This window comes from Rhineura floridana, chromosome 22, assembly GCF_030035675.1.
Source record: "Rhineura floridana isolate rRhiFlo1 chromosome 22, rRhiFlo1.hap2, whole genome shotgun sequence".
Lineage (NCBI taxonomy): Eukaryota > Metazoa > Chordata > Lepidosauria > Squamata > Rhineuridae > Rhineura > Rhineura floridana.
The window spans coordinates 15,811,325-15,829,078 of NC_084501.1; the positions used below are offsets into that span (position 1 = coordinate 15,811,325).

General features: G+C 46.1%; 1 protein-coding gene across 1 annotated transcript; it reads left to right on the forward strand.

Moving 5' to 3' along the window:
• Positions 1-1,344: 1,344 nt before the first annotated feature.
• On the forward strand, positions 1,345-2,840 carry LOC133375178 (calphotin-like; the record flags this gene model as incomplete). Its single annotated transcript, XM_061606748.1, has 1 exon — positions 1,345-2,840. A coding segment is annotated over one exon (1,188 nt), but the record flags the coding sequence as incomplete, so codon positions are not given.
• Between the last annotated feature and the right edge of the window lie 14,914 nt (positions 2,841-17,754).

Sequence of the window (17,754 nt, forward strand, 5' to 3'; positions counted from 1 at the left end):
TATGCACTAGATTGAAGGGAGACACTCATATGATGTCCATTCAGCTCAACATAATTGGTTTTTAAAACAATCCTCTAAATGCCCCCTTTGAGCAGGAGCAGGAATTAAAATATTACTACTGGAAAATAGCTTTAATCATGTACATTTAAAATGAAGGATGTGAACACAGTCAAGTATTACGAACAGGATGATGGTGCCGTGGAGGCCAACTGCAGAGGATTAAGGGAGACCTCATCATCCTTAGGTAGTGCCTCATTGCTTGGGGAAGGATGCACAGAGCTGTATAAAAAGGCCCACCATCCAGGAGTTCTTCACTCACTCACCAGATACAATATCCAGAACCATCTCCTACCATTAAACCAGGTAAGTTCATTCTTGTTGTTTTCTTGATGGCAGGACGGCTAAGGTCCTGAGGTGGTCTTTCAGCAACTGGCTTGCAAAGTTCATGGCTTACTCTTGGTCTTATTCTTGATGACACATCTTGGCCCCATGCCACCTAGGTGAGGATGGGTGAAGGTATAAGTAAAGATATCGCCCAAGGTTTACATATGTCTTGGATTCAGGGGATATAAGCAAGTCTGCTTTTCTTTAAATGGTGAACAGAAATGATGGGATCTTGCTAAATTCTTTCACCATGTTGGGATTTATAAGCTCTCAGAGTATGCCCTATTTCACTTGAAGAGTTCCTAAGATGGTCCAAAGAATGTTCTTTCATCTACCATCTTACTTCAATATTTGGATTTCTGCATTGAGCCAAGGATTGGATTGGGTGGACTTAGAGGACCCTTCCAACTCTATGATTCCAGGAGATAGGAAATATAATGGGACTCAAGGAATGATCTAATTCTGTCCTCAGACAATCTTCAGACACTTGCTATATGTAAAACCTATGAAGTTATAACCATTCAGTATAACCCGCCATTTACATTTACATACACTCATTGGAGGACCATCATTGCCTTTGGCTCCTGTTTGAAGATAAAGTTTGGTGACAAATCTTGATCTTTGGTGTTTCAATTGGCAAACTGTGCCTGGGCATCTGACGTAAGCAGCAATCAAGGCCCCATATGCTAGACTGTCAAGTATGAATCAAGTAGAAACACGGAGATTTAGGAAGGTCAGAATGTCACCAGCAACTCTTTAAGCACAATAGTAGGCAAATATGTCCTTAAACAGTCAGGGAGTGGAGTAGGTGAAAATCATGTCCCTGTTGGTCTGCAGAATACAGAGCATGTTCATCAGATGTCTTCTTTAATGTGCCTGAGGATGTTGTGGTTGGTTCACAGGAAAATTCTTGATTTCTTTCAGCTCTGCCGTCCCCTGCTATTGCTAAGATGACGTGTTGTTCCACCTGTGGCTGTTCCCCCTGTGTCTGTGGCCAGTCTTCCTGCTCCTCCGGTGGCCCTTCCAAGGGTGGCTGCTCTTCCAAGGGCGGCTGCTCTTCCAAGGGCGGCTGCTCCTCTTGCGGCTGTGGCCAGTCTTCCTGCTCCTCCTGTGGCTCTTCCAAGGGTGGCTGCTCCTCCTGCGGCTGTGGCCAGTCTTCCTGCTCCTCCTGTGGCTCTTCCAAGGGTGGCTGCTCTTCCAAGGGTGGCAGCTCCTCCTGTGGCTGTGGCCAGTCTTCCTGCTCCTCCTGTGGCTCTTCCAAGGGTGGCTGCTCTTCCAAGGGTGGCTGCTCCTCCTGCGGCTGTGGCCAGTCTTCCTGCTCCTCCTGCGGCTGTGGCCAGTCTTCCTGCTCCTCCTGTGGCTGTGGCCAGTCTTCCTGCTCCTCCTGTGGCTCTTCCAAGGGTGGCTGCTCTTCCAAGGGTGGCTGCTCCCCCTGTGGCTGTGGCCAGTCTTCCTGCTCCTCCTGTGGCTCTTCCAAGGGTGGCTGCTCTTCCAAGGGTGGCTGCTCCCCCTGTGGCTGTGGCCAGTCTTCCTGCTCCTCCTGTGGCTCTTCCAAGGGTGACTGCTCTTCCAAGGGTGGCTGCTCCTCCTGCGGCTGTGGCCAGTCTTCCTGCTCCTCCTGTGGCTCTTCCAAGGGTGGCTGCTCTTCCAAGGGTGGCTGCTCCTCCTGCGGCTGTGGCCAGTCTTCCTGCTCCTCTTGTGGCTCTTCCAAGGGTGGCTGCTCTTCCAAGGGTGGCTGCTCTTCCAAGGGTGGCTGCTCCTCCTGCGGCTGTGGCCAGTCTTCCTGCTCCTCCTGTGGTCCTTCTAAGGGAGGCTGCTCTTCCAAGGGTGGCTGCTCCTCCTGTGGATGTGGCCAGTCTTCCTGCTCCCCCTGTGGCTGTTCCCAGTGTGACTGCTCCCCCTGCAGCTCTGGTCAGTCTTCCTGTTCCTCCTGTGGCTGTTCCCAGTGTGGCTGCTCCCCCTGCGGCTGTGGCCAGTCTTCCTGCTCCCCCTGCGGCTGTGGCCAGTCTTCCTGCTCCCCCAGCTGTGGTTCCAGTTGCTGTGGCTCTTCCTGTGGCTCTGGTTCCAAAGGCTGCTATCCTCATCAATCCAAGTGCTGAAGATCCCCACGGGAAGCTTGGCAGGCACAGAGAGAGTCCTGCAACCTGAAAGTCCATGCAGGAAATTTCACCTCTGTCTCTCCCAGTGCTGGTTGGCTCCTCCACACACCGTTGATTTGCCAAGTTCATTGTCTTAAGCTGTGCACCTGCCTCCTTCCCTCATCACTGGATTCCCTTTATGTTCCCTTTTATTTCCCTTTTATAATCTTGAAGGATCCATGCCTCTTATGAATAGGGAATGCTTTTCTCTTTGTCATCTTGGTGAATGAGACACTTTATTTTCCCCTTCATGTCTTTGAATAACTCCTCTCTGGAGAACTGTAAACATGGCAAATAATAAAATGACAAATTACGGGGCATAGTCTTTTTGTATTACTTAGAGTTAAACCTCTCTGTGTGTGTTGTTGCTCAATGAATAGAACACTTATTTTGCAGTCTCAAAGAAAGACAAAAGAATCCTAAAATGTTGAGGAAAATTGTGGTTTAAAAGTCAGTTTCTCTTCCCAGATGACTGGGAATTGTAGCTCTATGAGGGGAAAAGGGCATCTCCTAATAACTCTCAGTACCCTTCACAAACAACACTTCCTATCATTCTTTGGGGGAAGCTATGACTGTTTAAAATAGAGTAATATTGGAATGAATGCGTTGTGTGGATGTTGTTGTCGTTGTGCTTTCTGCATTGTTCCGCGATACTTCCTCCGTGTTGCTGCATTATTGCCATCTGGCTACAGCACAACAAGAGCTGGACACAAACAACTCATGGAGAATTTTTATATATCCACACATATAAACATGTATGTTAGCAGGTATATGTTTATGAAATATAAGAAATCACAAGGAACTAAGCACAAGGCCCTCAAGCTTGTGAGAACCCTAAAATCCTAGCAGTAGAATCAGGCCTGTGAGTGAGGCCCTGATCGCAGGCAATGGTCGATCCACCTCACTTTGAACTCCTGCTTTTGCCAAAACAGGCCTGTGTGTGTGATTAACTTGGGAAATGTGTATTAGGCAAGTTTATCCTTCTATGGAACTGAACTGAATTTCCCCATCATCCCTATCTGGACCAGGGCCAATAAGAATCCTTCAGTGTCCTACTACAAGAAGCCCACAAAGAGGGCATGGAGGAGGTTAGGTGGTCCCTACTTAAATGCAAGTTCTCACCTAGTTGAAACCACTTTTTTAAAAAAAGTTAAGGTGAGAGATTCACAAAGGACAATCTAGAAGAATATCAAGTCATCAAATAATTTCATTGAAGTGTGCTTGAAAAGACCCCAAACACCAAGAGGAAAATGGGAGCACCTTGTCTACCTTAGATACACAAAGATAAAGGCTTCCCTCCTCCACTGTCAAGAAGACTTTTTTGGGTGGGTGGGGGAACAAAGGGAAAGAGAGAATCAAATAACTGAGTGAAGGAGGGAGGTTCAAAGCCTTCAGCGTTTAATTCAGCAGCACGACTCTGCAAATAAAACTGCTCAGTTGTCAGAGATGTTACTCCAGCCGGCAGCTTCTGTCTAGACACACTTGTGCTCCAGAAGCCTCCATAGCATTTCATGGTGCTGCAACATTTGGACTGGCTGGTGCAGCATGATTTCACCAGAGGACAGCAGGGGGCGCAGCAGGATTTGGAACTGCCGCAGCAGGACTGACTGCAGCAGGGAGAGCAGGACTGACTGCAGCAGGGAGAGCAGGACTGACTGCAGCAAGGGGAACAGCAAGATGGCATACAGGGTGAAGAGCAGCAGTCGTTACAGCCCATCTTTGGTGAAGACAAAGCTAAAGGAGATTTTTTTTAAAAAAAAACTCTGCATGCATTAGAGCTGATCCCATTTTTAAACTTATTTTATTTTTATTGTATGAAAAGGGGAGTTTCTGCGGGATGAGAATGCCCTCCAAAATGCCGATGTACAAACAAAATTTACTTTTTTCATTCCTCTTTACCTACCCCCTCTTTGGCATTAAAAAAATAAATGGAGTGAAAGTTCTTTTTGCTAGTTACACAGTCCAGGCAATCAGGGATCCCATAGTCATCACAATGACATTACAAAACCTAACTGGAGTGAGAGCAAAGTTACATAAATCCTCTGTTGTCATTAGTCTTCTTGACATTCAGCTGTAGTCCTGCTTTTGTGTTTTCCTCTTTAACTTTTATCAGAACTCGTTTCAGATCATTACTGGTTTCTGCTATTGTCTGCATATCTAAAATTACTGACATTTCTCCCTCCAATTTTCACATGTCTTTCATCTTGGTCCAATCCAGCTTTCCATATGAAATGTTCTGCATACGGTTTAAACAAATAGGGTGATAAAATACACCCCTGTCTCACACCCTTTCCGATGGGGAACCAGTTGGTTTCTGTCCTTACAGTAGCCTCTTGTCCAGAGTATAGATTGGGCATCAGAACAATCAGAAGCTGTGGCACCCCCATTTCTTTTAAAGCATTCCATAGTTTTTCATGATCTACACAATCAAGGGCTTTGCTGTAATCTATAAAGCATAGGGTGATTTTCTTCTGAAATTCCTTGGTCCATTCCATTATCCAACCTATCTTTGCGATATGATCTCTGGTACCTCTTCCCTCTCTAAATCCAGCTTGGGCATCTGGCATTTCTCACTCCATATATGGTAAGAGCCTTTGTTGTAGAATCTTGAGCATGACTTTACATGCATGGGATATTAACGTTGATAATTACTGCATTCCCTAAGATTCCCTTTCTTTGGAAGTGGGATGTATATTGAATGCTTCCAGTCTGTGAGCCATTATTTTATTTTCCATATTTTGTTGACAAATTTTGTCAAAAATCCCATAGGCCCAATAGAGAGACCTGAGGGGACACATCTGACCCACGTGTTGAAAGGACCCCATTCTTGCGCTATGTGAAAGTTGCTGAGTGTGGTGGTTGAACCGGTATGGGAGGGCTGTCGCCTCCATGCCCTGCTGATGGGCTGCCCAGAAAAAACCGACAGTCACTGTTGGAAGCAGGACACTAAGCTAAATATAACCTTGGTGTGATCATAGAATCATAGAACCATACAGTTGGAAGGGGCTTATAAGGCCATGGTGCCCACCCCCTGCTCACTGTAGGAATCCAAATTAAAGCATACCCAACAGGTGGCTGTCCACCTGCCTCTTGAAGGCCTCCAGTGTTGGAGAGAGAGAAAATCTTAGACTGCTTCATAGCACAAATTCATCAAAGGGGTCTACATGATAAAAATGGAATAAAACACAAAAACAGTAAAACCATCTTTACAAATTCTAAAAAGATAAAGGAACTTCTTTAGATATATAGTTGTTCCCCATGGGCATCTGGTTGGCCACTGTGAGAGCAGGATGCTGGACTAGATGGGCCACTGGCCTGATCCAGCAGGCTCTTCTTATGTTCTTATGTTCAAGTGGGCTGTGCACATATCCATTCTGCTCCTTGCCCAGACTCTTTGTATTTCCAGCTCCTTGCCACTGTGCCCAGCCCCCCCAACCTGTAGGTGGCAGTATACATGAAACTGGTAGCAGAATATTTAAGACTGGCCAGGGAGGATATTTTACTTGTAGATCCAAGTGGGGGGGAATACTTTTTGCTTTCCCTTCTCTATATTCCACTCTGGGGAAGGTGGGAAATTGATTTGCTGACATTTGCCACAGTATGGTCACATGAAGAGCCTCTCCACATGTCCTTTACTGTGATGCCTTCATGATGGTTTGTGCTCACGTCGGGGCAGCTAAATGTGATCCACTTTCAACACTGTTTGAGGCTGCAAAGGTTTCAGGATGGATATACAGCTTTGTTTCCAACCAGTCTATGTCCCCTGAAAATGGAAACGGATTGCCTTCAAGTCGACTTATGGCGACCCTATGAAGAGGGTTTTCATGGTAAGGGATATTCAGAGGGGGTTTACCATTGCCTTCCTCTGAGGCTGTGAGGCAGTGAATGGCCCAAGGTCACCCAGTGAGCTTCATGGCTCTGTGGGGATTCGAACCCTGGTCTCTCAGGTCGTAGTCCAACACCTTAACCACTATTCACACTGGCTCTATGTCCCCTATACCTCCTCCTAGAATCCTGTAACATTTTATACCACAAATGTTCTGGAGTTGTTTGTGTCCAGCTCTTGTTGCGCTGTAGCCAGATGGCAATAATGCAGCAACGCTGAGGAAGTATCGCAGAACAACTAAGAACGCAGAATGACAACCACATCCATACTGCACATTCATTCCAATATTACTCCATTTTAAACAGTCATGGCTTCCCCCAAAGAATGCTGGGAAGTGTAGTTTGTGCGGTTTACTAAGAGTTGTTAGGAGACTCCTACCTATAGAGCTACAATTCCCAGAGCCATCTGGGAAGAGAAACTGATTTAAACCATTAAGCGTTAAACCACAATTTCGCTTAGCATTTTGGGATGTTTTTCTCTTTCTTTGAGGCAGTGATCTTCTGCATGCAAAAGAAGTACTCTATTCAATGAGCAACAGCACACAAACAAGCACACACACACATGTTAACTCTAAGTAAGACAACAATACTATGCCACATCGTTTGTGATTTTATTATTTGCCCTGTTTACAGTTTTCCACAGAGGAGTTGTTCCAAGAGATGAAGGGGGGAAAGAAAAAATCTCATTCACCAAGATGATAAAGAGAAAAGCATTTCATATCCATGAGAGGCATGGATCCTTCAAGAGCCTCAAAGGGAAATAAAAGGGAACATAAAGGGAATCCAGTGATGAAGGAAGGAGGCAGGTGCACAGCTTAAGGCATGGAACTTGGCAAATTAATGGGTGTGAGGAGGAGCCAGTCAGCACTGGTGGAGAGGGAGGTGGTATTTCCTGCTTGGACTTTCAGGTTGCAGGTCTCTCTGTGTGCCTGCCAACCTTTCTCCTGGGTTCTTCAGCACATGGATTGTTGAGGATAGCAGCCTTTGGAACCACAGCCACAGGAAGAGCCGCAGCAACTGGAACCGCAGCAGGGGGAGCAGGAAGACTGGCCACAGCCACAGGGGGAGCAGCCACACTGGGAACAGCCAGACGGAGAGCAGGAAGACTGGCCACAGCCACAGGAGGAGCTGCCACACTGGGAACAGCCACAGGGGGAGCAGCCGCAGGGGGAACAGCCACACGGGGAACAGCCACACTGGGAACAGCCACAGGGGGAGCAGAAAGACTGGCCACAGCCACAGGGGGAGCAGGAAGACTGGCCACAGCCACAGGGGGAGCAGCCACACTGGGAACAGCCAGACGGAGAGCAGGAAGACTGGCCACAGCCACAGGAGGAGCTGCCACACTGGGAACAGCCACAGGGGGAGCAGCCGCAGGGGGAACAGCCACACGGGGAACAGCCACACTGGGAACAGCCACAGGGGGAGCAGGAAGACTGGCCACAGCCACAGGGGGAGCAGCCACACTGAGAACAGCCACAAGGGGAGCAGGAAGACTGGCCACAGCCAGAGGGGGAGCAGCCACACTGGGAACAGCCACAGGGGGAGCAGCCACACTGGGAACAGCCACAGGGGGAGCAGCCACACTGGGAACAGCCACAGGGGGAGCAGCCACACTGGGAACAGCCACAGGGGGAGCAGCCACACTGGGAACAGCCGCAGGAGGAGCCACCACACTGGGAACAGCCAGAGGGGGAGCAGCCACCACAGCAAGAGGGGGAGCAGCCACAGGTGGAACAACACGTCATCTTAGCAATGGCAGAGGAAGGCAGAGCTGAAAGAAATCAGGAGTTTTCCCATGAAACAACCACAGCATCCTCAGGCATATTAAAGAAGACACCTGATAAACATGCTCTGTATTCTGCAGACCAGCAGGGACATGGTTTTCACCTACTCCACTCCCTGACTGTTTAAGGACATATTTGCCTACTATTGTGCTGAAAGCGTTGCAGGTGACATAGCGTCCATCCTAAATCTGCATGCTTCTACTTGAATCATATGTTGTAGTCTAGCATATGGGGCCTTGGTTGCTGCTTAGCTCAGATGCCCAGGGACACTTTGCAGATTGAAGCACAACAGACCAAGATTTGTCACAGAATCATAGAGTTGGAAGAGGCCTGTAAGGCCATCGAGTCCAACCTCCTGGTAGATGCCGGAATGCAAATTAAGCATACAAAAGAGGTGGCTGTCCAGCTGCCTCTCGAATGCCTTCAGTCCTGGCGATCTCAGCACCTCCCTAGGTAATTTGTTCCCTTGTCATATCGCTCTAGAAGTTAGGACGTTTTTCCTGACGTTCTGTTGAAAATGGGCTTCCCGTAACTTGAGCCAGTTTTGCTGTGTCCTGCACTCTGGAACGATCAAGGGGGGTTCCTGGCCCTCCTCTGTGTGGTAACCTTTAAAGTACTTGAAGAGTGCTATCATATCTCCCCTCAGTCTTCTCTTCTCAAGCCTCAACAAACCTTACCCTCTACCAGGATCCACAGGCAATGATGTTCCTCCAATGAGTGTGCCTATGTAAACAGTGAGTTATATTGAAGGGTTATAACTTTATAATTTGTACATATAGCATGTGCCTGAAGATTGTCTGAGGACAGAATTAGATCATTCCTTGTCTCCCGGAGACCATACAGTCCCATTATATATCCTAGAATCATAGTATCATGCAGTTGGAATGAATCTATTAGTCCATCGAATCCAACTCCCTGCTCAACAGAGGAATCCAAATCCTGAAGTAAGATGGTCAATGAAAGAATGTTCTTTGGACCATCTTAGGAACTCTTCAAGTGAAACAGGGCATACCCTGAGAGCTTATAAATCCCAAAATGGTGAAGGAATTGTAATAAGATCCCACCTTCTCTGTTCACCATTTAAGAGAAGCAGACGCTTATATCCCCTGAATCCAAGACATATGTAAACCTTGGGTGATATCTTTACTTACACCTTCATCCATCCTCACCTAGGTGGCATGGGGCCAAGATGTGTCATCAAGAATAAGACCAAGAGTAAGCCATGGACTTTGCAAAAACAGAGTTCCTGCAATACCACCTCAAGACCTTAGCCTTCCTGCCATCGAGAAAACAACAAAAATGAGCTTACCTGGTTCAATGGTAGGAGATGGTGTGGATATTGGATCCGGTGCGTGAATGAATAACTCCTGGATGGTGGGGCTTTTTATACAGCTCTGTGCATCCTTCCCCAAGCAGTGAGGCAGTATCTAAGAATGATGAGGTCTCCCTTAATCCTCTGCAGTCGGCCTCCACGGCACCATCATCCTGTTCGTAATACTTGACTGTGTCCACATCCTTCATTTTAAATGTACATGATTAAAGCTATTTTCCAGTAGTAATATTTTAATTCCTGCTCCTGCTCAAAGGGGGCATTTAGAGGATTGTTTTAAAAACCAATTATGTTGAGCTGAATGGACATCATATGAGTGTCTCCCTTCAATCTAGTGCGTAAGGTTTTTCATTTAGAGTGTGTGCCTGTAGGGCATGAACTTTTTAATTAATTTATCTCTTTCTTTCTGTGATACCAAGCACACATACAGTGCCTTTTTGTAAGCAATGCATTTTGACATTAATGTTGGCTTTCAGGTTCATCTCTTTAAAGGCTCCAAATGTTTGTGCAAAGTTTGGGGTATCAGAGCAAAACGTGGTCCTTCAAATGGGAAGTCCAGGTGGTGTAAACATGTTCAAAAAGATGTTATTGGTGGAGGTGATTACTACCAGTAGAAACAGAATTTTCTTTTTTAGTGTAATTTATGCCCCTGTCTGTAGCAGTGGCCCTGACGCAGCTTCTCTTGACTACCACCAGTGTGGGCCACTGCATCCCCTTCCAGAACGGCCCCTCAAAGTACACAATGTCATGATTGATGGCCACCATTTTTTCCCAACATGAGATGGTGTTCCATGATGATGGAACATTGGTAGGGATGGACAAACCTGTCAATTTCAATTACTCTCACTTTTTCATTTTCCCAGTCTTAAAAGTTCAATTATTCACATTTTCACATCAGTTTGTAATTATTATTATTTTGAAGGTCCTTATGAATATTGTTCAGCATTTTGGTGCATTTTTCCCCAATACACTCACATTTGTATACAATTTTGCTTAATATTCACATTTTGACAAAGGCACTCTCCCAAATATAATGTACATTTGTATGCCATTGTCAGTAAGGTGTATATTTTTATGCACACTTTACCAGAGCTTGGAAGTAATTAGTTAAAATAAATAATTGCAATTTATTCCTTTTTTGAGGAATGAATGGGTAGTTTCTTTACATTGTGATTGTAATAGAACAAGGAGTAATTTGATTGCTTTGGAGGAGTAATGGTAATGTTTCCAGCATTACTTTGGGGTGTTACTGGGGCGAGAAGCAGGGGAAGTCTTCTGCTCCTCTGCTTCATAGATGAAAGTCATGTGCCTCAAACTGGGGCTCTGCACAGGGTTGATCTTCCCTCGTGCAATTTGAGGGGCCATTCTGGAAGGGGATGTAGTAGCCCCAACTGGTAGTAGTCAAGAGAAGCTCTGTTGGGGCCACTGCCAAAGGAAAATGGAAATGGACTGCCTTCAAGTCGATTCTGACTTATGGCGACCCAATGAATAGGGTTTCCATGGTAAGAGGGATTCAGAGGGGGTTTACCATTGCCTTCCTCTGAGGTTGAGAAGCAGTGACTGGCCCAAGCTCACCCAGTGAGCTTCATGGCTTTCTGGAGATTCAAATCCTGGTCTCCCAGGTCGTAGTCCAACACCTTAACCACTACACCACAGGGCATAAATTACACTAAAAAAGAAAATTCAGTTTCTACTGGTAGTAAACACTTTCATCAACAACATCTTTTTGAACATGTTGACACCACTTGACGATCAATTCCACTTAGAGGCACCACGTTTGCTGTGATATGCCAACTTTGCTCAAAACTTTAAAGCCTTTAAAAAGTTGGACCTGAAAGCAACACACACATAATACTGTATTGTTTATAAAAAGGCACCGTATGTGTGCTTGGTGTCACAGAAAGAAAGAGATAAATCAATAAAAAGTTCATGTCCTGCAGGCACACACTCTAAATGAAAAACCTTATGCACTAGATTGAAGGGAGACACTCATATGATGTCCATTCAGCTCAACATAATTGTTTTTTAAAACAATCCTCTAAATGCCCCCTTTGAGCAGGAGCAGGAATTAAAATATTACTACTGGAAAATAGCTTTAATCATGTACATTTAAAATGAAGGACGTGAACACAGTCAAGTATTACGAACAGGATGATGGTGCCGTGGAGGCCAACTGCAGAGGATTAAGGGAGACCTCATCATCCTTAGGTAGTGCCTCATTGCTTGGGGAAGGATGCACAGAGCTGTATAAAAAGGCCCACCATCCAGGAGTTCTTCACTCACTCACCAGATACAATATCCAGAACCATCTCCTACCATTAAACCAGGTAAGTTCATTCTTGTTGTTTTCTTGATGGCAGGACGGCTAAGGTCCTGAGGTGGTCTTTCAGCAACTGGCTTGCAAAGTTCATGGCTTACTCTTGGTCTTATTCTTGATGACACATCTTGGCCCCATGCCACCTAGGTGAGGATGGGTGAAGGTATAAGTAAAGATATCGCCCAAGGTTTACATATGTCTTCGATTCAGGGGATATAAGCAAGTCTGCTTTTCTTTAAATGGTGAACAGAAATGATGGGATTTTGCTACAATTCTTTCACCATGTTGGGATTTATAAGCTCTCAGAGTATGCCCTATTTCACTTGAAGAGTTCCTAAGATGGTCCAAAGAATGTTCTTTCATCTACCATCTTACTTCAATATTTGGATTTCTGCATTGAGCCAAGGATTGGATTGGGTGGACTTAGAGGACCCTTCCAACTCTATGATTCCAGGAGATAGGATATACAATGGGACTCAAGGAATGATCTAATTCTGTACTCAGACAATCTTCAGACACTTGCTATATGTAAAACCTATGAAGTTATAACCATTCAGTATAACCCGCCATTTACATTTACATACACTCATTGGAGGACCATCATTGTCTTTGGCTCCTGTTTGAAGATAAAGTTTGGTGACAAATTTTGATCTTTGGTGCTTCAATTGGCAAACTTTCCCTGGGCATCTGACGTAAGCAGCAATCAAGGCCCCATATGCTAGACTGTCAAGTATGAATCAAGTAGAAACACGGAGATTTAGGAAGGTCAGAATGTCACCAGCAACTCTTTAAGCACAATAGTAGGCAAATATGTCCTTAAACAGTCAGGGAGTGGAGTAGGTGAAAATCATGTCCCTGCTGGTCTGCAGAATACAGAGCATGTTCATCAGATGTCTTCTTTAATGTGCCTGAGGATGTTGTGGTTGGTTCACAGGAAAATTCTTGATTTCTTTCAGCTCTGCCGTCCCCTGCTATTGCTAAGATGACGTGTTGTTCCACCTGTGGCTGTTCCCCCTGTGTCTGTGGCCAGTCTTCCTGCTCCTCCTGTGGCCCTTCGAAGGGTGGCTGCTCTTCCAAGGGTGGCTGCTCTTCCAAGGGCGGCTGCTCTTCCAAGGGCGGCTGCTCTTCCAAGGGCGGCTGCTCCTCTTGCGGCTGTGGCCAGTCTTCCTGCTCCTCCTGTGGCTCTTCCAAGGGTGGCTGCTCTTCCAAGGGTGGCTGCTCCTCCTGCGGCTGTGGCCAGTCTTCCTGCTCCTCCTGTGGCTCTTCCAAGGGTGGCTGCTCTTCCAAGGGTGGCTGCTCCTCCTGCGGCTGTGGCCAGTCTTCCTGCTCCTCCTGTGCCTCTTCCAAGGGTGGCTGCTCTTCCAAGGGTGGCTGCTCCTCCTGTGGCTGTGGCCAGTCTTCCTGCTCCTCCTGTGGCTCTTCCAAGGGTGGCTGCTCTTCCAAGGGTGGCTGCTCCTCCTGCGGCTGTGGCCAGTCTTCCTGCTCCTCTTGTGGCTCTTCCAAGGGTGGCTGCTCTTCCAAGGGTGGCTGCTCCTCCTGCGGCTGTGGCCAGTCTTCCTGCTCCTCCTGTGGTCCTTCTAAGGGAGGCTGCTCTTCCAAGGGTGGCTGCTCCTCCTGTGGATGTGGCCAGTCTTCCTGCTCCCCCTGTGGCTGTTCCCAGTGTGACTGCTCCCCCTGCAGCTCTGGTCAGTCTTCCTGTTCCTCCTGTGGCTGTTCCCAGTGTGGCTGCTCCCCCTGCGGCTGTGGCCAGTCTTCCTGCTCCCCCTGCGGCTGTGGCCAGTCTTCCTGCTCCCCCTGCGGCTGTGGCCAGTCTTCCTGCTCCCCCAGCTGTGGTTCCAGTTGCTGTGGCTCTTCCTGTGGCTCTGGTTCCAAAGGCTGCTATCCTCATCAATCCAAGTGCTGAAGATCCCCACGGGAAGCTTGGCAGGCACAGAGAGAGTCCGGCAACCTGAAAGTCCATGCAGGAAATTTCACCTCTGTCTCTCCCAGTGCTGGTTGGCTCCTCCACACACCGTTGATTTGCCAAGTTCATTGTCTTAAGCTGTGCACCTGCCTCCTTCCCTCATCACTGGATTCCCTTTAAGTTCCCTTTTATTTCCCTTTTATAATCTTGAAGGATCCATGCCTCTCATGAATAGGGAATGCTTTTCTCTTTGTCATCTTGGTGAATGAGACACTTTATTTTCCCCTTCATGTCTTTGAATAACTCCTCTCTGGAGAACTGTAAACATGGCAAATAATAAAATGACAAATTACGGGGCATAGTCTTTTTGTATTACTTAGAGTTAAACCTCTCTGTGTGTGTTGTTGCTCAATGAATAGAACACTTATTTTGCAGTCTCAAAGAAAGACAAAAGAATCCTAAAATGTTGAGGAAAATTGTGGTTTAAAAGTCAGTTTCTCTTCCCAGATGACTGGGAATTGTAGCTCTATGAGGGGAAAAGGGCATCTCCTAATAACTCTCAGTACCCTTCACAAACAACACTTCCTATCATTCTTTGGGGGAAGCTATGACTGTTTAAAATAGAGTAATATTGGAATGAATGCGTTGTGTGGATGTTGTTGTCGTTGTGCTTTCTGCATTGTTCCGCGATACTTCCTCCGTGTTGCTGCATTATTGCCATCTGGCTACAGCACAACAAGAGCTGGACACAAACAACTCATGGAGAATTTTTATATATCCACACATATAAACATGTATGTTAGCAGGTATATGTTTATGAAATATAAGAAATCACAAGGAACTAAGCACAAGGCCCTCAAGCTTGTGAGAACCCTAAAATCCTAGCAGTAGAATCAGGCCTGTGAGTGAGGCCTTGATCGCAGGCAATGGTCGATCCACCTCACTTTGAACTCCTGCTTTTGCCAAAACAGGCCTGTGTTTGTGATTAACTTGGGAAATGTGTATTAGGCAAGTTTATCCTTCTATGGAACTGAACTGAATTTCCCCATCATCCCTATCTGGACCAGGGCCAATAAGAATCCTTCAGTGTCCTACTACAAGAAGCCCACAAAGAGGGCATGGAGGAGGTTAGGTGGTCCCTACTTAAATGCAAGTTCTCACCTAGTTGAAACCACTTTTTAAAAAAAAGTTAAGGTGAGAGATTCACAAAGGACAATCTAGAAGAATATCAAGTCATCAAATAATTTCATTGAAGTGTGCTTGAAAAGACCCCAAACACCAAGAGGAAAATGGGAGCACCTTGTCTACCTTAGATACACAAAGATAAAGGCTTCCCTCCTCCACTGTCAAGAAGACTTTTTTGGGTGGGTGGGGGAACAAAGGGAAAGAGAGAATCAAATAACTGAGTGAAGGAGGGAGGTTCAAAGCCTTCAGCGTTTAATTCAGCAGCACGACTCTGCAAATAAAACTGCTCAGTTGTCAGAGATGTTACTCCAGCCGGCGGCTTCTGTCTAGACACACTTGTGCTCCAGAAGCCTCCATAGCATTTCATGGTGCTGCAACATTTGGACTGGCTGGTGCAGCATGATTTCACCAGAGGACAGCAGGGGGCGCAGCAGGATTTGGAACTGCCGCAGCAGGACTGACTGCAGCAGGGAGAGCAGGACTGACTGCAGCAGGGAGAGCAGGACTGACTGCAGCAAGGGGAACAGCAAGATGGCATACAGGGTGAAGAGCAGCAGTCGTTACAGCCCATCTTTGGTGAAGACAAAGCTAAAGGAGATTTTTTTTAAAAAAAAACTCTGCATGCATTAGAGCTGATCCCATTTTTAAACTTATTTTATTTTTATTGTATGAAAAGGGGAGTTTCTGCGGGATGAGAATGCCCTCCAAAATGCCGATGTACAAACAAAATTTACTTTTTTCATCCCTCTTTACCTACCCCCTCTTTGGCATTAAAAAAATAAATGGAGTGAAAGTTCTTTTTGCTAGTTACACAGTCCAGGCAATCAGGGATCCCATAGTCATCACAATGACATTACAAAACCTAACTGGAGTGAGAGCAAAGTTATATAAATCCTCTGTTGTCATTAGTCTTCTTGACATTCAGCTGTAGTCCTGCTTTTGTGTTTTCCTCTTTAACTTTTATCAGAACTCGTTTCAGATCATTACTGGTTTCTGCTATTGTCTGCATATCTAAAATTACTGATATTTCTCCCTCCAATTTTCACATGTCTTTCATCTTGGTCCAATCCAGCTTTCCATATGAAATGTTCTGCATACGGTTTAAACAAATAGGGTGATAAAATACACCCCTGTCTCACACCCTTTCCGATGGGGAACCAGTTGGTTTCTGTCCTTACAGTAGCCTCTTGTCCAGAGTATAGATTGGGCATCAGAACAATCAGAAGCTGTGGCACCCCCATTTCTTTTAAAGCATTCCATAGTTTTTCATGATCTACACAATCAAGGGCTTTGCTGTAATCTATAAAGCACAGGGTGATTTTCTTCTGAAATTCCTTGGTCCATTCCATTATCCAACCTATCTTTGCGATATGATCTCTGGTACCTCTTCCCTCTCTAAATCCAGCTTGGGCATCTGGCATTTCTCACTCCATATATGGTAAGAGCCTTTGTTGTAGAATCTTGAGCATGACTTTACATGCATGGGATATTAACGTTGATAATTACTGCATTCCCTAAGATTCCCTTTCTTTGGAAGTGGGATGTATATTGAATGCTTCCAGTCTGTGAGCCATTATTTTATTTTCCATATTTTGTTGACAAATTTTGTCAAAAATCCCATAGGCCCAATAGAGAGACCTGAGGGGACACATCTGACCCACGTGTTGAAAGGACCCCATTCTTGCGCTATGTGAAAGTTGCTGAGTGTGGTGGTTGAACCGGTATGGGAGGGCTGTTGCCTCCATGCCCTGCTGATGGGCTGCCCAGAAAAAACCGACAGTCACTGTTGGAAGCAGGACACTAAGCTAAATATAACCCTGGTGTGATCATAGAATCATAGAACCATACAGTTGGAAGGGGCTTATAAGGCCATGGTGCCCACCCCCTGCTCACTGTAGGAATCCAAATTAAAGCATACCCAACAGGTGGCTGTCCACCTGCCTCTTGAAGGCCTCCAGTGTTGGAGAGAGAGAAAATCTTAGACTGCTTCATAGCACAAATTCATCAAAGGGGTCTACATGATAAAAATGGAATAAAACACAAAAACAGTAAAACCATCTTTACAAATTCTAAAAAGATAAAGGAACTTCTTTAGATATATAGTTGTTTCCCATGGGCATCTGGTTGGCCACTGTGAGAGCAGGATGCTGGACTAGATGGGCCACTGGCCTGATCCAGCAGGCTCTTCTTATGTTCTTATGTTCAAGTGGGCTGTGCACATATCCATTCTGCTCCTTGCCCAGACTCTTTGTATTTCCAGCTCCTTGCCACTGTGCCCAGCCCCCCCAACCTGTAGGTGGCAGTATACATGAAACTGGTAGCAGAATATTTAAGACTGGCCAGGGAGGATATTTTACTTGTAGATCCAAGTGGGGGGGAATACTTTTTGCTTTCCCTTCTCTATATTCCACTCTGGGGAAGATGGGAAATTGATTTGCTGACATTTGCCACAGTATGGTCACATGAAGAGCCTCTCCACATGTCCTTTACTGTGATGCCTTCATGATGGTTTGTGCTCACGTCGGGGCAGCTAAATGTGATCCACTTTCAACACTGTTTGAGGCTGCAAAGGTTTCAGGATGGATATACAGCTTTGTTTCCAACCAGTCTATGTCCCCTGAAAATGGAAACGGATTGCCTTCAAGTCGACTTATGGCGACCCTATGAAGAGGGTTTTCATGGTAAGGGATATTCAGAGGGGGTTTACCATTGCCTTCCTCTGAGGCTGTGAGGCAGTGAATGGCCCAAGGTCACCCAGTGAGCTTCATGGCTCTGTGGGGATTCGAACCCTGGTCTCTCAGGTCGTAGTCCAACACCTTAACCAC